This window comes from Eptesicus fuscus, chromosome 5, assembly GCF_027574615.1.
Source record: "Eptesicus fuscus isolate TK198812 chromosome 5, DD_ASM_mEF_20220401, whole genome shotgun sequence".
NCBI lineage: Eukaryota > Metazoa > Chordata > Mammalia > Chiroptera > Vespertilionidae > Eptesicus > Eptesicus fuscus.
This window is the reverse complement of record NC_072477.1, coordinates 57,364,867-57,385,253: the sequence shown is the minus strand read 5'-3', so window position 1 is coordinate 57,385,253 and position 20,387 is coordinate 57,364,867. Positions and strand designations below refer to the sequence as shown.

The window sequence follows — 20,387 nt, the reverse complement described above, 5'->3', positions numbered from 1 at the left end:
TGTGTCTACTCAAAAGGGAGACGGCAATGAACTTTACTTAGGTTGGAAACACGAGTGTTCTAACCAGAAGAGGATTAGAGTGTTGGGTCCTTAGTGATCATTCATATGTCAGCTTAATTCATCCAACAAAAACTTACTGAAACCCAACTAGGTATAAACACTAGCTCCAAATTAGGGATTAGAGATGGGATGATAAGTGTAAGTAGGTCCCCAGCAGAATTCCGGGCAGGAGGAGAGAGTATGTAAAGAAAAAGTGCAAAATCAAGCAATTATAACACAATATGATCCTTTCATTTACACACATATCTTACACCTTCCAGCCAGAGAGAAGAATGCTCTAGGAGGGGAGAAACTTCAGTAGGACTTTAGGGAAATACTCTGGTTGCAGCCACATATTAAGCTGCTCTCTGCTTCTCGGTTTTGGAGATGCTTATCTAGGCATGCAACAGATGCAGGAGCCGTTTTCACCCTAAGAGGAGCAATAAATGCTTGACTGCAATTTAGTATGGAGACAGCCTTTGTGAAGCCAACAACTGGGCCTCTTTCCTGCTATCTAATGAAGAAGCTGTTATGTGAAAGGTATTTCACACTGTTATGTGAAAGGTATACACCCTAGAGAAACCTGCACACACGGATGTTCATAGCAGCACTATTCACAATAATCCCCAAACTGAAGACACCCCAAATGCCTTTCAACAGTAGAAACAGCAATTAAATATAAGATGTTTGTATAACTACAGTCCATATGAACTACAGCTGCTGGCCACCACGAGGATGAATCTTACAAGTATAAAATTGAGCAAAAGAAGCAAGATAGGAGAGCAAGTAATATAGGATCCCATTGCTAAAACATTTAAAATCAGGCAGCACTAAACTACATATTGTTTGGGGATGTGAAATTAGGTGGTAAAACTGTAAAAAAGCAGGGAATAATTGTTACCTAACAGAAGCACATTTACCGCTGCGGGGAGAGAAGGTATGATTGAAAAGACACAAGAGACGTTTTTGGAGAGTCTGCTGACATTCTGTTTTTTGTCCTGGAGCATGATGACATGTTTATTTGTGCTCTATTCCATAAAATATTTTCTTAGAGGAGAAAAGAGAATATATTGCTGTGTCCTTTCCCTCGGGTTCCCTGTGGGGACCTGAGAGGCTCTGGGGGAGAAGACCCATGTGCAAGGTTGGGAAATGGCTGTGTGTTTTCGGGGAAGAGCTGCCAGGTGCCAGGAACTGTGAATCCTGCACAGAGATCAGCGAACTCTTAGCATTTCACCAGAACCGAAGCTTCTAGAGCTCCTAATTCCTCACCCAGACTCTCATAGCTCTCCCTGGCATGGAGTCACCTGTCTGTGCATCATCTCTATACCCCCATGTCTCCCTCACCTCCCAGAGCCTGATATAGCAGGGACAGTCAGTACATGTGGGTTGAAGAAGCTTAGATTTGAGTCCAAGTTTCATCGCTTAGTAGACATGCAATATCTACCCTCTTTTAGTTTCAGGTTTTTATCTGCAAAATAGGCAGAAATACACCCACCCCACCAGAGTGCTATGAGGATCACAAGAGAAAATGGGTATGAAGTTGCTTTGTTGTAAACTATAACTTAAACTTAAGGGCTTTGCATCATTGCACCTTCTTAAGCTCCTTTGGCTTTCGCTGACTCTGAGCTTTCCCAAACCTGTAAAATTGAGAACCCAGAGACCAGTGATGAGAGGGAACTGGCCAAAGGAGTTTAGAAGTATTGGTTGGAACTACCCCAGCAAAGCCAATTTCCTCACTTTTCCTACCCTAACAAGGAACATGGGATCTCAGAGTCTGTGCCACAGAGGATTCTGAGCAGACATCACATTTTCAAAGGGAAAGCCTGGACCTAGAAGATCCCTGACTAGCAAAATGAGCAGCCACGTGGGAAGTAGGGCTTCTGGTTGCCCCACCATACATGCACTTTCACTTTCCATGCAGCTGGGCACCGGACAGGCCATTTCTCTCTCACCTGTAAGATGGGGAGGTTGAACTTCATGGTTTCTCATTTTTGTCAAAACAGTTTGCTGGGCAAGGCAGATCGCCTCTTGGGGCTCAGTATCTCCTGTCAAATGAAGGTGTTGGGCTTATATCGGTGGCTCTCAACCCTAGCTGCTCAGGAAAAATCACTTGGGGAGATTTTTTTTTTTCAAATATCAGCATGGGGGCCCCTCTTCATGTGTGGCTGAGAGCCACAGCACTATGTGACCTGTCAGTATATGGCAGCATGGTGTCCCCGGCCCACAGCAGGGAGCAGAATGGGCGGCCACTGAGGCTCCTGACCCATAGCTCCAGGGATGCCAGTTCTCATGCTTGCCCCCTGGACTGACCTCCTCACTCATGGGGCTGACTGAGTGAGTTCTACCACCACCTGCAGCATAAACATCTGTGTGTGTGTGGGAGGGGGGGACTAGTTTAAAATGCACCTACTTCACCTCCACTATTCCTGGAATCTGACCTGGGAGCCCACTGGGAAAGAAAAAGTTCAGTGAGAAAGGATTTCAAGTTAAAGACCATGGAAGAATATTCCCTCAGACCCCATCAGGGAGTAGAGAACAAAATTAAATGTTTTGTTAAATTGGGCATCAAAGTAACCTAAAGTACCAGGCTGAATTAGATAGAGAGACAGGCAGTTCTCTGGAAATTCTTAAAGAATCCAGACACAGGGCACTTTGCACCGGCCCCGTACTCCGGCTCTAAATTACTCTGTGTTGAGGCACACCCACGCTTGGAAGTGTGTAATGACTATGCTCCTGAAATATAGCCTTACTGTATAGCTTATGGGATTGGGGCAGATGCCTGCCACAAGGAATTTTCACTGAAAACTAAGGAACTAGTCTGTATTTCTGATTCATTCTAAATTAACCTGATGGTGGTGGAGTGCTGGGGGTTCCTAGTGAATTTATCTGGTTATTTATATTATACTCTACTTTTGATTGACCCACAGATCTTGTTGAAGAATCTATCAGGGTGTGATGTTCAAAGGAAATTGTAGTGGTCCCCATTCTTCCAACTGCCCAGGTCTCATCCAGTCCTTATGGTGGCACCATTATCACCCCCTCCCCTTAAGAACAAAAGAAAATGAAGAAGGAGGGTTAAGGGAAAGCAGGGAGAAGGCCTGGATGAGGCAGAGTGGGAAGGCGAAGGAAAGGAGTACAGAAGGTATTCCAGAGACTTTTCCACCTTCAGAGCAAAATTGGTATGAATTTGAATCCAACAAATAAACAACAAAAAACCCCTGAATTTTTACCTTGCTCCTTCCAGTCTCAAACTTAGGGTTTGTGCCAAGTCTGCCTTACCAGAGATAACCACAGAGTAGAAGGTGTTATCTAATATATTTTAAAATACTTTCATTTAAAATGTACAGATAATTGATATACAATTTTTCACCTGAGTCTTCATTTGCTAATGTTGCAGTGGGATTCAGCCATCTCCCCAGGTTTGCTCTGTGTCTTTTACAAAATTTTCTTTACCCTCATGGACCAAAAACCCAAGTAAATAATCTTAGATACAAAACTAAATGATGACTTACCTGGGATTGAAGATGTGTCCTCATGATTCCAGACCAAAAAAAGAAAGCCAGTGAGCAGCAGGATGGGCATGGTGGCAACAGGAACAGCTTCGGGCACTACGTTGGTAATGTTATAATGCACTGGGTTCAGCATTTCCAAAATCATACTCTTTTCCTCTATCTCAATAGAGGCAAGTTAAAGTCCTGTGGAAATCAAAGGGGCCGAAAAATTAGAGAATCCCCCAAGAGGTATAGCTAGGACTCCTGTCCCTTGAGAAGATGCTGTATTGTAGAGAGCTGCACTTTGTTTTATAGCGTGATTGGACACTTAGACAAGACAAATTTGACTTGTGGGTACAAGTCAAAACAAGCAAGCCCAAGAGAGATCTTTTGGCTTGACATGCAGCATTTCTGACCTTGATAGAGTCTCAGGTTCATTTAGACGCTTGGTCTGATAGAACCTTATCATTTTGCCCTTGAGTGGATAGAGTGACTGAATTCCCAATCGAGAGCCAAATTTCTTACCAAAATACAAGAAAATGAAGCTCATTCCAGAGGTGGAGTCATTCTGTGACTTCATCAGCAGATTTTGTGTAGGCAATCTTTTCCCCTTGCAGCCAAATCACTTTTTTTTTTTTTTATAAAGCAATCCCCCACACCCTTCCTTGCTCAAAATTGCTTTCCCCAAAGAATAAGCTTCTCTAGCAAGAATGTGTTTCTTTGTCCTCAGTGAGGCATTCTCAGAGCCCCCCCATTAGATTGTCTATTGAATTCAAGTTGACTCACTCAGGACAAGTGAGGCTTAAAACCTTTTGCATCACAGGCTGAATTAAGCAATGCCTGTGGGGGCCAATGTCCGAGGTAATAGGAAAGAAGAATGGGAGAGGAAGAATAAAGAAGAGGAGAAAGAACAGGAATTGGAAGGAGGAAGAGAAGAAAGGACAGAGCAGAATGCCACCTGCGATAGGCTCAGGTGACACTCAGCAACCTTGCTCCTCACAGCAGCTAACCTGTGCAAGTCGATTTTCAGTTTGATTTGCTGGTTCTGTTTTTCAACAACATAATGTTGAGCCTGTCTTTACAGTAAGGTTTCCTAATATCTATACTCTCAAGAGAGAGTTTCGGAGATGCTGATTTGTTGAAGATACCTAGATTGAATAGATTTGTAGGGAGAGGAAAGAGCAACCATTCAATGCGGTTTCCCAGGGGCTGATGACTATTGCAGGGTTTACCTTCCCTTAGAAAGTGCCTGAAGTTTCCAGGACTTGTAATGGCTCTGAAACAGATTTTGGCTGGGTTTTATCTAGTAATAAGGTGCTAGATTCTTAGCCAGGGCTTCTAATTGGATTTCGGGGACTCTGTGAACTCCCTGAAATGCTGCATAAAATGCTGTATCTGCTCATCTGCCCTTTTTAGGGGGAAAGAAGCTAGACCTCTCATCACATTCTTAAAGACTGTGTACTTATAATTCTCCCAAGACCCATATGAGATCTTAATCATCCAACCAAAGACCCATTTCTAGCAACTACTTTCAATTGCTTGATTCAGTCTATTTTCCCACTTTTTAAATAATCATTAACAGTTAAGTGCAAGACACTAAAAATACCTGTACATGTATTGAAAAGTTAATGTGTGTGTGTGTGTGTGTGTGTGTGTGTGTGTGTGTGTGTAAAGTTGAGACTGGAATTCAGCAATGTTTCTGTAATTATCTGGTTCCTTTGTTAATGAGTAGGCGCTGATTTGCACAGGTTGAGTTTTTGGTTTTTAATTTCCAGAATGGAATTTGATATTCTGAGTAAGCTCCTGTGACTTTCTAATAGCAGGACCCTCCAGGTTTCTAGTCATATTGATGAAACCTGAAACCAGTGTTAAAAGTGTAAGTGGAGAAAGTGATTGTGACAAAAAGGAGGATGATGTCACAGAGGAAATGATGCTGGCAGAAAACTTCACATTAAAGGAACTCTGAGATATTTCACAACATTGAAAACACAAGGGATAAAATATTGGGAGCTGATGCAAATTTATAAAGGAGTATGACAATTCACCAAGGTATGCTCCCTTGGTATCCTAAGTTATACAAAGAAGGCATGACCTGTTCAAATACTCTTGATATGTGTGCTTTTTAAACAAAGAAAGAAAACACAGAAAGAATTGCAGTGTTTCTAATGTTTTAAATTACAGTGTATTAAATATTAGTTTTACTATTTTTTTTCATTTTCCTATATATTAAAAGCCTACAGTAAGAGTTTTTACTGTTTTAACAAAAATGTGGAAGGTCACAGCAGTGATTTTTCTCTCTTGGTTTTGATTTGGCGCAGTTTCAGCTTGTGTGGTGTCACTTTTACAATCCCACATTTTTGTGTGAGGTGAGGATTGCCTTGATGTCTAAACGTTTAGTGGGGCTAAGAAGCTCGGTTTCTCATCTTCCTAAAAAGTTCATCAAGATGACTCAAAGTACCATTTAAAGACCTGACAGGCTAAGATTTTTTAAATTGATCTTTTAGATAGAGAAGGGGAGGGAAAGAGAGAGAGAGAGAGAGAGAGAGAGAGAGAGAGAGAGAGAGAGAGAGAGAGAAAGAGAGAGAGAGAGAGAGACACCAATTTGTTGTTTCAGTTATTCATTGGTTGCCTCTTGTATGTGCCCTGATCAGAGATCGAACCTGTAACCTTGGTGTATCAGGACTATGCTCTAACCAATTTAGCTACCCAGCCAGGGCAGGGTGAGAATTTTTTTTTTTATGCTAACAAAGCATTTTGCTATATGTCAGGCACTTTACAAATATCAAGCCATTCATCCTCACTGAAGTCATAAGAGCCAAGTGTGAGGATCTCCATTTTACAGGTGATGAAACTGAGGCATAGTCCTAGGGCACCCAATTTGTTTGTGGCAGAACTGGGATTGGAGTTCATAGAGTCTGTCTCTAGAGCCCATGCTCTTTTTTTTTTTTTTTTTAAAGAATAGATATATTTTTTTTATTTCATGAAGGGAGAGAGAGAGAGATAGAAACATCAGCGATGAGAATCATTGATCAGCTGCTTCCTGCATGCCCCTACTGAGGACTGAGCCAGCAACCCTGGCATATGCCCTGACCAGAATCAACCTCCTGGTTCATAGGTAGATGCTCAACCACTGAGTCACACCGGCGGGGCCAGAGTCCATGCTTTTAATCATGCCATTTTGTTGCCTATAATGGGATTCATTCGGTCCCTATATTCAGGGACTTTTTATTTATTTATTTTTGGGGGCTTAATTCTTTCATCTGTTTAGCAAATGTTTATTGAGGGTCTGCACTGTACCAGGCACTGTGCTACCCACTTTAAATGGCTTTGATCGGGACCAAGGGGTTCAGAGGGAGAAGCAGAGAGGATTGGGGGAGGCATTTGAGGCTGGTCAGGGAAGCCCACACCTCTGGGTCCTAGACTGCAGAGGCCTAGCACCCCAGCTGCTCATCCCAGTTGGATACCGGCCATGCTCACAATGCCTGCTCTGAGGGCACTTTCAACATGGCCCTGCCAGGAAAGGGGCTTTCACATGCCACTGGGAGATGGAAAAGGAGAGAGGGTCCCAGAGCAAGCCCCTGGGGTGAAAGGAGCAGGGCCACATTCCTGGACCTCTGCCAGGCACTGGGAGCTTCCCAAGTCCCCACTTATCTTTTGAATCCTGAATTGGAAGAAGGCAGATAAGACAAGCCCTTGTCAGTGACATCTGAACCTTCACTGCTTCGTGAACTCTGCCTTCCAGGTGAACAGGAAAGGGCTGGCTACATTGGTCACGGTAACAAGAATGCGGGGGGTGGGAGGAAAGACTTAGGGGCAAAGAAGGGTCAAGCAGTGACCAGCTCTGCCTCAGACCAGCACCCACAGAGCCACAGGGGTCACCATGGGGGCAAAGCCCAACCAGGGCACAGTGTGGCCCCTTCAAGTTCCCACCTTGGGCAGGTGGTGGGAAAGTAAGACAGAGAGAGGGACGGGGAAGGTCAGAGAAGGCAAGAGGCCAGATGAAGGGAGCAGGGAGATGTAGTGGCTTCCATCTAAGGGTTGCTTCTCCATGCACCTTCAAGACCCCACAGTCTAAGAGATTCTGAGCTGGTGCTGAGAGACAGAAAGGTTTCTGGGACAGAAAACAAAAAGTTGGTAGTGGGCCCCCAAAGAAAAGGACATGAGGCAAGACACAAGCTACAGGAAGGTGGTCCCGGCCACATGGCAGCCATGTGGCCACAGTGGGGAGGATTCAGAGCCATAGGGAAGCCAAACAGCAGGGCTGGGAGGTGCGACCCTGGACTGGGCTACAGATGCCCCTTAATAGCAGAGCAGCTTTGGTCCAGGGTGAGGGAGAGCTGCAGGAACTCCAGGTGGGAGCCTCCAGGAGAGCTGTGGAGCGGGGGCTCACCCCCAGCCTGGACCTCCGTCAATTACCCTGCTCCCCCTCTCAGCATCAAAGGGGTGGGGAGAGCAGCAGCCCTATTCAGGGACTTTTTAATCATTTATGTTCATTCCTAGGCTATTCAGAAAGACTCCCTTTAAAGGAATAAGCTTTATAGACCTCAGAAAAAAGATTATCTTCTCCTTGTGTATTGGTTTTCTGTTTGGTAGGACATTCTTATAGGCCACATAGACAGGTTACACAGAGGCCTTTGAATGGTGGTACCAGAACTTCATAGAGGTTACTTACATGTCTTGGGTGCCAGGAATCCTCTCCCCTCACCTCCATGCATATGTATACATATAATTTATACACACACACAGGCATTTATTTGCAGGGTGGTCTCTACACTCCACTTGCTGGGGCATCCCACAATGAGCTTTGGCCACCTAATGAACCAGACCTGTGCTCCTGTGCTGCATGGAGCTGCGGGTATCCTAACACCTTCACTTAATGCCTCACCAACCTCAGGGCAAGGAAATGCTAGTGCTATACCCAGAGTCCCCAGTCTGAGTGGGCCAAAGGCCCTTAGAGATATAGCAGAGCCTGTATGTCCTGGTGACTTTGGGATCAGGACACACCATGGACCCACAGTGCCAAGAGGGTGACCCAGGTGCCCTGATATAGCCCTGACCCTCTGCAGAGTAGGGAGACAGGCTCTAACCTTGCAGAAGTGCTGCCTACCCTGGCCAGACACTTCTAAATCCTACCTTGCAGAATGGGGGCCACCTGTCCAGCAGGGAGATGACCTTACCACCTTGGATGTCAAGCCAGCCCTCCTCCTCATTCTCTCCAGCACACCTGGTTTGTTCGTCTTTATACCCCCACTCCCAGAGAAATGAGACCCAGCCACCTGCTGCATCTTCTAATTTGGGTATCCACAGAGGGTTGCCTCCTGGGCTGCTGTTAGGAGAGAGACAGATGTGACCTCAGTCACCCAGGGCTGACCAGGTCTTGGAGGAGGAGGTACAGACTCTTATTGAACAAGTTTCCCAGGCCAGAGAGTGTCCTGTCCCAGGGAGGGGCTGCTGAGTGGGGCTGAGGGCCTGGAGGTATAAGAGTGGGGGGAGAATGAGCATGATGCTAAGCAGAAAGAATGATCAGCAAAGAACAGAAAGAAGGCTGGTGACCCAGGGCTCAGAGAGTGGGGAAGTGGGGTTTACTGGGGATGGAGATAGTGATAGGGAACACCTGTGCAAAGCCTTGTAGGCACATTAAAGATATTGGAATTTGTCCTAAGAGAAATGAGGAGCCATGATTTGAGCCTCTTTAAGCAGGGGGTCAACAAATAACCCATGCCTACTATTTCCATTTCCTTTCTAACCATTTCCTTTTTAAAACTCCAGGCTTTTGCTTCAACTACACTCATACCAGTCTCTCAGAAGTTACATATGACCTTCCTACTGCCCAGTCCACACCTTTTTACCTTCGTCTTTGTTGTTCTTGATCTCATCCTGTGTCATTGGACCCCTTTGGCCAGTCCTCCTTCTTGAATCCTTTTGTTTACACTTACTGTGATAGGCTTTTCCTTTTCTCCCATTGTTCCTTCTTATTCCTCTGTACCCTTCGGTCCCCAGATTAAGTGCTTTGCTTCACACTTCTGAGAACTCATTACTTTTTCTGACTCCAGTTCTTATTGCTGTTCTTTCTTGGCCCTATCCTCTCTCTTTAGCTCCATATCAGAAGCCTCAAATGCCTAGTTAACATCACCATCATTCCACACTTACGTCTAATATAAGGTGACCAGACGTCCCGCTTTTGGCGGGACAATTTTGTCCCGCGTCCCATGGCGTTTTAAAAAAGTCCCGATTTTTGGAAAGAATGCACAACAAGCTAGGGAACGGCGGGAGAACAGGAAGGGAATATACGGTTTTCTGCAGCCATGTGGCTATTTAGCCAGGATAAGAGTTTTATATTATTTTTGTTAATTTTATAATGTTAAACTTTAATAATAACAAATAATTGTTGAGAACTGATTATCGAGAACTGCTTATCAAAGTTCGCATTGTTGATCAGTTGTTAGAATTCGACCACCATTGTTTGGACTTAATGAACAATGGCATTTTTGGGGATTGGCAACGACGAAAACATTTTGTAACTGTCTCTAAGACGATACACATCGTACTGCGTGCTAGTAAGCTAGTTAAACAAGTGATGTCATTACAAATCAGCTATTCAGATAATTTAGGTAAGTAATTTATTTATTTCATAAATACATAAATTTTCTTGAATTTAGCAGACAGTACTCGTATTATTTATATTTCATAGTGGCGGCAAAAAGTCTAGCGCCGGCCTTGAAAGTGACACTTAAGACTTACGTTACGGCAAATTCAGAGCAAAAATAATACAAGTTAGTATTGTTATTATTTAGAAAGAAATATAGGATTAAAATAAATTTTAAAATATAGTTACTTTATAACAATCAAATTAATTTAATTTATAAACTAACAATAAAATATGTTCATGTAATTATGTACCTATTTACTGTGTTTTTAAGCAATATGTATATAATAATTTATAATATAATTTTAAATTTTTTTTTTAGATTTTTAACATAATGAGTAGAAAAGAGGATGCAAATTCAACGATGATCTAAGAAGTGAATTTCCTTCTATTAAAAAAACCAAAAGCGATTACAATATAGACCAAATTTTTAATCAAGAACCACTCCCCCCCCACCGCCGGGCCGAAACCGGTTTGGCTCAGTGGATAGAGCGTCGGCCTGCGGACTCAAGGGTCCCAGGTTCGATTCCGGTCAAGGGCATGTACCTTGGCTGTGGGCACATCCCCAGTAGGGGGTATGCAAGAGGCAGCTGATCGATGTTTCTCTCTCATCGATGTTTCTAACTCTCTATCCCTCTCTCTTCCTCTCTGTAAAAAATCAATAAAATATATTTTTAAAAAAAAAAGGAACCCCCCCCACCCCCGGTCAATGATATCCCGCTTTACCAATATTAAAATCTGGTCACCTTAGTCTAATACCAAATCCATTAGCTCCCTCCTAAACTCCTTGTCTCATACTTCGTTTTTATACATTGGTTTCATAGTCATTCAACTTCAAAATCTTGTTTTCACTTACCCCTTAACTTTCCTACCCATATCCCTCATCCCAATCTAAACATGTCCAGTCCCAAAGTTCTAAGGATATACCCTAAAAATGTATTGTCTTTGACTCAAGGAACTTTTCTGAACTTCCTTTACTCCTGGTCCATATCTTAATTTTTATAATGGACCTTAACCCTACCATCTGCTTGGTTTATTCTTAGGGGTCAATTGAAGTAAAATTCAAATCTGCTTTCTAAATTCTTGCCAAAAGTTAACTTCAACTCTCTAATCCAATTGTTTTCAAAAGCCTTTGTGAAAAATTTATTGGGGCCCAACTGGCACGGCTCAGTGGTTGAGCATTAACCTATGAACCAGGAGGTCTCGGGTTCGATTCCCAGTCAGGATATGTACCAGGGTTACGGGCTCGATCCCTAGTTGGGGCGTGCAGGAGGCAGCCAATCAATGATTCTCATCATTAATGTTTCTATATATCTCTCTCCCTCTCCCTTCCTCTCTGAAATCAATAAAAATATATTTTAAAAAAATCTATTGGAGATTCTTGGTGGACCCTCCACTCTGAGAAGTCCCAAGATCTGATGCCCTCATGGGCTACATAGGTGACACAAATGAGGTGAACAGACTTGTACCACATTATAGAGCAGAGCCCTTTTCTCAAAGTATCAGGCATGATGCCAAATAAAACATCTCTCCGTGGGCCCAATCTAGACCCCAGCCCATTCTCAGCCTTTACTTAGTATCTGAATCAATTGACATGACCCAAGCAATTACACTTAGACCTAATTGTGTCCTTTCTGAAATGCCTTTGCCTAGTCAGGCTTTGGTGTCTGAACATAAGCTAACTCTGAGTGACTTTATAAGATCAGCCATCCATCCTGTTTTATCTAAAGAGATGTTTTCAGGATAATAAAATCATTTATATTTATCCTTCGGAATTGAATGTATTTTTGTATGTTTCCTCAAATCCCTTACATATAAGTGGGGCATTCATTCTTAAAAGTAATGTCTTTCTGTTTCCTCTCCTAAAAGGTGAGTTCCTCAAAGCGCAAGATACATTTCTGTCTCCTTCACGCCTGTATCCCACTCCTAGAACAGCATCCAGACTTTGGTACATGGTTGCTACAAACTTGTTGCCTGAGTTTGCATTGTTTCTGCCTTTGTCCAGATTTCACTTTCTATTGTAACCTCCCTGACCCCTTTCCTCTCAGGCCTTCCCTTTCAGTTCATTCTGAACACCACTGCCAGATAGTTTTTCAACTCAGTTTTTTATCACATCAATCCTCTGCTAAAAACCCTCTGTGCTTCCAGTGGATTAAAGGCTTCCAAATTCATCCTCACTGAACCTTATTTCTTGGCTCTGACTCCTCACTGACCCACAGACATCCTACCTGGGAGTTCGTCTCATATCCCCCCAGCTCAGCTGGTTCTGCCCACGGGTCTCCTGGGAAAGGTCTGTATTTTCCTTCCCTGAGCCTTCTTTTACCTTACTTTCGTTTGATGTGGGATATTCTTTTTTTTCTTTTTCCAACTGTTAAGTCACTCTATAACTCAGAGTCCTGGAGAATTTCATTAAACATTTACTAAGGACCCTGACTGAGTAAGGTGATACATTCAGGAACGAGAGGCATAAATCCCAAGGAAGGTGTTATGTACCAGGACTCTTAGGATGACAGGCAGAGCTGCCCATGAACTGCTACACCAAGGAAACATGGCTTACCAGAGGTTGAAAGACACTTCAAGATCTTCTAGTAGTATAGTTCTCTTCCTTGAAAGATGAACCAACTACATGAGGTCCAGACAAGTAAGATCACTTTCAGTGGTCACTTAAAAGTGGGAAAAGTTTACCCTTTTGCACATTTTGAGATCTGATTTCCATGCTCTGGCACTGGAGTCCTGACACTGGAGGTTCTAGTCATTTTTCCTGGAAAGCGTCCAACTGAGTCACTGGAATTTTCTTATTCTGAAGCAGGTGACATATAGGACTCAAAAAAGGAAATCTGGATGGATAAACATTGTGTGGTTGGTGTGGACTTCTCTTCGAGGCACCACTAGGTGACCTCAGCCACTAGCATTCCGACCACATAGGGAAGACTATTGACAGTGATAAAAGACAAGTTACCCTCACAGATAAATGTATAAGCTTCCAAAAACCACATTTCACATGAGCATGCAGACTCAGAGCTCTTGGACATCAGGCAGGGCTGGGGCTTTTGTACTCATCTTTGAGGTCTCACTACTTCAATGCATTTTATGGAACTTTTTTCGTTGCAATAGCTTACTGGCCAGCCACCAGCAGGCCTGGCTGGCCCATAAAAGCTTTCATTTTTGCTCCTTTGAGGGTGCCTTCTTGTCCCTCAGATACCTAATCCATTGTCTTCCAGTGGTATTTGGTATCTTCTCCAATGAGAGTTTGCTTTAAAGTATAAAACACATCATCAATGAAAAGCCTTCTAGACCTTGATCACTTAAGGCCTTTCAGGACATGAGTCAAGGGGTGGGGGTACAGAAGATTGTGGGACCAGAGTTCTACCAGGGGGCCCTCAGATGCTGTTGTGTAGGGACTGCATGACACCCACACTGAGCCTGTCTTGTGGAGGAGGCAGAAAGGGCAAGGCTGGGTATCATTCCTATAGCAACAGTCATTTCTCTAAGAGATTTCCCACCCCTTCACTTTTTTTTTTTACTTTGGTATTTTATGTTGAATTTACTCCTGGGCTTTAAGTTTTTGTTTCTTTAGTATCTTCTGGGATATCTTTTTCTTCTGTGCAAACTCCTCTTCTGGTTTAGGGACAGTCTGCTCTTTTTCAGTAACAATCATCTCAGTGTGGCAGGGAGAGCTCATGGGTGGATTAACCCACCTATGAGCTCTGTAAGTTCTATGCTGAATCTTAGGAGCTTTGTTCAGCTGGATGTGCTCAATGACCAGAGAATCAACATCTAAACCCTTAAGTCAGCATTGCTCTCTGCATTTTTAAGGATGCGCAGCAAAAATTCAGCACTCTTTTTGGGCCGCCAACCTTGTGTCCAGCCCCACTGTTTGGCCTGGGCACATCTACCAACTTCATTGTAATGACAGAATGGCACACATTGCTTCTGTAAAGTGACATCCTTCCCATACTTGGTGGCTTTTTGAATATGCATACCCTTGATGTCCTGGGAAGTTTCATGAGTGTTCGTAAAGTGAACATGAAGATTTGAACCTCTTGATTTCCATGGTTTTGTGGAGTTTTCTAGGTCAAGTGAATAGAGAGCCATTTTCAGAGGTCACCTCTGGACACTTTTGGGAAGAGCTCCCCACCCCTTTACTTTCAATTCAATTTTCCAAGACCTAACATGTTGTCTTACTGCAAAACAGATAAGACAGAAGGATTTTTCAGTCCTATTTTGGCTTTTAACCTGAGGGAAAAGGCAGAAGTAACAGTGTCACAGGAGTAGGATTTGGGGCCAGGGCCTGAGTTCAAGTCTCAGCTCGTGGCTTACCAGCCATGTGACCTCATTCATTTCCCAAGCCTCCTGAGCCCTGACTGACAAGTGAATTCAACCTCAGGACACTGAGGTATGGATTAAAGTTTCAGAGTTATGCATTAGTGCTGCTTGCTGTCGTTCCTCAGGCTTACAGTCTCCGTGGCACATGGAATGGCATGACTCTGTGACACTGGAAACAACAATGACAGGTCCCCAAGTGGGGCTGCTTAGGGCATCCCTGATGCCACCAGCCAGAGAGGCCACTAACCGGCTTTCTTGTGGTAAGATCCAGAGCTATTCCTTAGCCTTGTTGTCCAAGATTTATCATGCTGAGATCCCAAGAGGCCTTGTTTTTGGCTCACTTTCATCTTGTAAGGGCTATAACAAACCAGCCCTGTAGGGAACACACCCAGCTGCCTCTGCAATCAGATGTCTTCATCATTACCACACCATAAATTCCTCAAAGGCAAAGACATCTCATTGATCAGTGGCCCCTATGGAGGCTACCATGAGTTCGTGGAACTTGTAAATGCTCAGTAAATGTTGGCAAGTGAACAGGGTTAGCAGGTTAAGTTTTTTTTTTTTTAAGGACTGGGGTCATTAAAGAATGACGCATTCACATAATCCCAGAGGAATGTTTCCTTATTCTGTGATTCCAAATGCCAGCTTTCAGCAATGCAGCAGCCCCTAGCCACCACCCAAACAGTTAGATAAGAGCAGCATTTCTGCCCTTTTCTGGTGAGCTTATCTGTTGTTTAATGAACAAGCTGTGAGGCCACAGAGATGGCCTAGAGCAAGGCCAATCTCTGGCAAGGCAGCCAATGGCTGACCCCAAGTGCCAGGCTTACTTAACCTCTCTGGACCTCCTTTATCTATAAAACAAGGGGATTGGGCCATATGACCTCCTGTAGCTCTGTGTCTGATGTCCAACATTCTTACCCTTTATCTTATCTTTCCCTCCAGAAACTCCCTAGTACCTTTGCCCTGCTTCATCTTCATCCATTGTCTCTTCCTACACCCAGTGCCTTAGGCCAGCCTGTGGGCCCATGTTCCAGAGCTAACCTGGTATAGCAAGGAACATGGGGTGCAAACGGCCAGCTTTGGCCATTTTCTCAAGCTCTTCTCATTCTCTCTAGAGCAGTGGTTCTCAACCTTTCTAATGCTGCAACCCTTTAATACAGTTCCTCATGTTGTGGTGACCCCAACCATAAAATTATTTTCGTTGCTACTTCATAACTGTAATTTTGCTACTGTTAATAAATTGTAATTTAAATATCTGTGTTTTCCGATGGTCTTAGGTGACCCTGCTAGCGATTCTCAACCTGTGGGTCACGACTGTAGAGCCTAAGACCATCGGAAAACACAGATATTTACATTATGATTTATTAACAGTAGCAAAATTACAGTTATGAAGTAGCAATGAAAATAATTTTATGGTTGGGGATCACCACAACATGAGGAACTGTATTAAAGGGTCGAGGCATGAGAAAGGTTGAGAACCACTGCTCTAGAGCCTTGGACCAATACTAAGAATTTAATGAAAGCCATGGAACAGCACCCTGGAGAGATACACTCAGGAATCAAGTGCAATGCTTTGAATATAATTCTGGGTTCTGGATCCCCTTAAGACCCACCCACCCACTTTAAATGAACAATTTGGGTTACATTCCTTTCTTTATCCTTCACATCAGATTCCCAATGCCCCAGAGGCTCTTTCTGTACCAAAACCACCTTCAGTGACCAGTGAAGTACGGTGTCCAGGTTATAAGTGAATGGAATTTTCTTTGGGCATTTTACATTTCACCTGGACCCTGAATATGGGTGAAGATTTAATAAGGTGATAGATTATGCAGCCAATGGAACCAATGAGAAATATTTAAAGGGGGAGTAAGGGGCATGCCTGATAACCTGAAGTCCCATCTGTGGCTTACCTTACACTGACACTCTCCATGGCCACACTTTAGCCCTTAGTGGGCATTAAGGCTCACAGGATCTCTGGGCTTCTGCCATGGAGGGTCCCATTTCATTGAAAGTACATACATGTGCAGACATCTGGGTTCACTCCCAAATGAACATCTTCAATGTCCTAGCCACTATTTCAGGCTCTAGCAATATAGCAATGAACGGAATGAGGTTGTTGCCCTTAAGGAGTTAATCTGGATAAGACAAAGCCACCCATATTACTATTAATATGTCAAATTGTAAGTGTTCAGCTAGAGACATAAAACAACCATGGGAAGAGAGGAGAAAATTATCCTGGGAAAGTTGGGTATGGCTTGAGACAGGCTAGTAAGCCAGGACAAGTGGGATAGGGAAACTGAGGCAGATAGTTAAAGGGCCAAGCAGTTTACAGCCATCTAATAAATCACAAGATCCTGTCTTCCCTAAACCAAGGACACTTAAGAGCAAATGGTTTACACTTCTCCTCCTCAACCAGAGGCTAAGTAGCTTAAATCACCCTACTCAGGGAGATAGAAATCTAGTTAGTGCCATTTGTGCCAACCGCACCCAAGACAGATGAAGTTAAGGGAATAAATCTCATTTGGGCACATCAGCATAAAGCCCCTAAACTCCCAACCTTTAAGACAAAAGACCCAGGACACGCTATCCCACCCAGGAGCACACCCACACCTTTCTTCCCTCTTAGGCATGCATCTCCTAAACTCTAAGGGTCCCCTGCAGATTTGCAAGCAGGGGAGTAATGGGCAGCAGCAGCTTATCCCAGGATAACCCCTGAACCTTTCCCCCAAGGCCCCTTTTCTCTGTCTTTCCAGTGAGCCAAAGCAGAGCCACCTAGGCTCATTTCTTTCCTATGACATTTCTAGAGCCAAAGCAGCCCTGCCTAGTCCCTCTCCCGTTGCTTCTTCTATCCTAGGCCTTCCTGTTTCACTGTCCCAAGCTTTAATAGACATATTCTCAAAATCACCTGGAGTCATGCTGTGAAATCTTTCCTGCACGAAGTCTAGAATCCTCACACTACCGGCCAGCCTGAGACAGACCCACTTCCGGCCTGGTTCCAGTCTGTTAACATAATGAGCAGTCCTTGAAGGAGAAGCATTATTTTACAAGGTATCAAGTTAAGGGAAAGGCATTGCAGGCTGAGGGAGACTGAGAAGAGGACTGAGGGGAAACTCAAAGGGGCGTCTGCATCCCTTCCCGTGCATGCATTGCTACAGCTCTACTTCAGTTTCTTCATCAGAAAAATGGGGAACATAATAGTGTTTTTGTTATATGATTGATTTTCAGCGAGAGAGTAAGGGAGAGGGAGAGAAAGAGAAAAATCTTATGTGAGAGCAGAACATCAATGGGCTGCCTCCTGCACATTCCCTAAGGGGGATCGAGCCTGCAACCTAGGTATGTGTCCTGACCGGGAATTAAACCAGCAACCTCTTGGTACAGGGGACGACCCCAACCAACTGAACCACACTGGCCAGGGCCATAATAGTGTTTCTTGACCTGGTAACTGTGAGTAGGAAATGAGTTAAAGCATATTGGGGCCTTATGGGAGTAGCTAGCACATAGAGTTCAATACAACAAGAGCATAGGTAATAAGGAACAGTCCTGGAAGTGCTGGAAGAAGCAGTCTTTGGACTGTAGCAGTGTTCTCAGGGGCCACTGTAGACTGTGTGCTTTGGGTAGGTCACTTTACCTCTCCTGGGAACTCTGAGGAATAAGGTGGTCTCTTGGTGGCCTGGAGGTCAGTCGTTCTATGACCCTTTATCATGTGAGTTGCTGAGGTGGCCTGAACAGAATTGTGGAACAGTTGATATTAGCCTTGAGTACTCCTCCTCACCCCCAGTTCCTTTTCTGTATCATTTCCTCACATTTTCTATCTACTCACTTTCTTCTTCCCAGTCAGAGGCAATCGCCTCATCAAAATAGTCTTTGGGGCTAATCCTTCAACTTGTTCTCCCTCCCGGGGATATTTTGATTTTAATAGGTGCCTGGAGCGGTTCTTTGGGGGCCCAAAAGAAATGTTTAGCATCAGCTCTTTGAAAGCCAGTAGTCTAATAGAATTTAAAAAAAAAACAAACCACTAATAAGCATGATACTGTTGACAAGTCCAAAGAAATATTAGCATTGAGATGTGTCCAAACAAAGCTTTGTATGAAAGGTGGGACTTGACCTGGGCTTTGAAATGTGGTTGGGATTTTTATGGTGAGTAGAGGAGGGACTTTATAAATGCTTGGAGATCAGAGTGAGTAAGGAGGATTTAATAGGTGGCTGAGGGTAATGACACTCAAGAAGCTGGATTCATGCTGGTAAACATTACTATCTACTGGTGGCACTGTAAGTAGGGTTGGGGAGTCTGAGGGAAGATATGGGAGAGGCATTGGTCTCTGGCTTTTAGTTTGATCATGTATTTCTATGCTAGGAAAGTAGCATACATGTCCTCCAATTCAAGGAAACTAGAGGAAGTTTTGAGAAAATAGAAAATTCTGTTAGCTAAACTGCCTATGTGGGTACTAATAGTAGATAGAAGCAGGCATCTTCAGAACTAATTTGAGCCTTGCAAAAATACTTTAAATTTACATCTTATTTAACTTACATCTCATCTATACTAATAAAAGGGTAATATGCTAATTAGACCAGGTTGATCTGACATCTTCCGGTCGTCCTGCCTTTCTTGGGGACAAAGCCATGGTGGCCAGGGCTGAGGCAACAGGGGAGAGCAGAGGCAATCAGGCTGGCGGGGGAGGGCAGTTAGGGGTGATCAGGCAGGCAGAGGAGTTAGGGCGATCAGGCAAGCAGGCAGGTGAGCAGTTAGGAGCCTGTGATCCTGGATTGCGAGAGGGATGCCCCAGATTGGAGAGGGTATAGGCCGGGCTGAGAGACCCCCCCTCCCATGCACAAATTTCATGCACTGCGCCTCTAGTTGTCAATAAGAACTGAGTTTGATCATCCATCTTTTCAGCCACACTTGCTACCTCCCCAATCAAGTCTGTGGATGACAGAATTGGACACACTGAGATATCTAGGTGTGACTTTTGTACTCTGAAAATTCAGGCAGTCTTCTTCAGTTCTGGGATATTTTTAGCTAATATTTAAATATTGCCTCCCCTCCATGCTCACTAGTTTTGTTTATTACAATATGAATTAGACAAATGTTGGGTCTTATGGATCCATCCTTTATGTTTCTTACCTGTTTTTCACATTTCCCATCTATCTTATTGTGCTGCATTCTGATATAATTCCTTGATTGAATCTCCCAGCTCTTCAACTGTTATTTTTAAGTTCTTCCAGTCAGATTTTATTTCAAAAATAAAAATATTAATGTCTATTATCCATTCATTTTTTTATGGATGTAATATCTGCTGGTGTCTCTGAGACTATTAATTCAGCATATGCTCTAGTCTGGTTTTGATGGATCAGCACATCTCTTTCCTTCAGGTACAAACTCTTCTGTTTGCTTACAGTTTGTGACTGTCTTTGGTGGTGTTGGCATTAAACAAATGTTTGGTCTTACTTATGTGCTCACTTTTGTGGCTGGAATTCCTAGACAGCTGGCTGCTTCTGTTTGTTCATCTTTTGGAGGAGGATGAGAAGAGGCAGGACATTTTGCTACAGGTTATCCTTCAATCTGTTCCAGGAAGAATGAGGAAGCGGTGGAACATACTATCACTGATCAGAGTATCTTAGCAGTTGGGCTTCTGGGCTTGGGTGTACACTGATCTCCAGCTCCAGCTCTCTAGGCTAGTGGCTTCTTTGGGCACAGCCCCATGTTAGCTGCTGCTTGGTAAGGGGAAAGATGTATAGGAACTCCTGAAGCCAGTTCCCCAAATCTGCTGTTGCCCCTGATTCTCTCCTGTCCTTATAAATCCATGTTCTTCAGATATGGAGCTTTCCGGGGTTCTGTCTTTGTAGGGATGCTCTTATTGCCTGTATGAACTCTGATTTGTTTCCTT

At 43.7% G+C, this 20,387-nt stretch overlaps 1 protein-coding gene, 1 long non-coding RNA gene and 1 pseudogene across 5 annotated transcripts in view; 1 reads left to right on the top strand and 2 right to left on the bottom strand.

Annotated features, from left to right (window-relative positions):
* The window catches only part of LOC103287429 (aromatase), a 30,238-nt gene extending 26,078 nt beyond the window's left edge, over positions 1–4,160 (bottom strand). The window contains exons 1-2 of the mRNA XM_008143146.3: positions 4,056–4,160; positions 3,552–3,734 (exon numbers count right to left, since the gene is read on the bottom strand). Of these exons, the coding sequence (XP_008141368.2) occupies positions 3,552–3,696 (145 nt within the window). The 5' untranslated portion in view covers positions 3,697–3,734; positions 4,056–4,160. The remainder of the gene's footprint in view (positions 1–3,551; positions 3,735–4,055) is intronic.
* Positions 1–20,387, top strand: part of LOC114231982 (uncharacterized) — a 158,699-nt gene that overhangs the window by 77,578 nt on the left and 60,734 nt on the right. The window contains exon 1 of one of the 4 annotated variants that reach the window (XR_008556127.1): positions 5,568–5,579. The exons of 2 other annotated variants lie outside the window; for them this stretch is intronic. This is a non-coding gene — a long non-coding RNA (uncharacterized LOC114231982). Of the gene's footprint in view, positions 1–5,567; positions 5,580–8,676; positions 8,758–20,387 lie in introns of those variants that run through there. One more of the 4 variants, XR_008556125.1, reaches the window with a different exon arrangement.
* LOC114231981 (60S ribosomal protein L17-like) lies at positions 13,721–14,271 on the bottom strand (annotated as a pseudogene).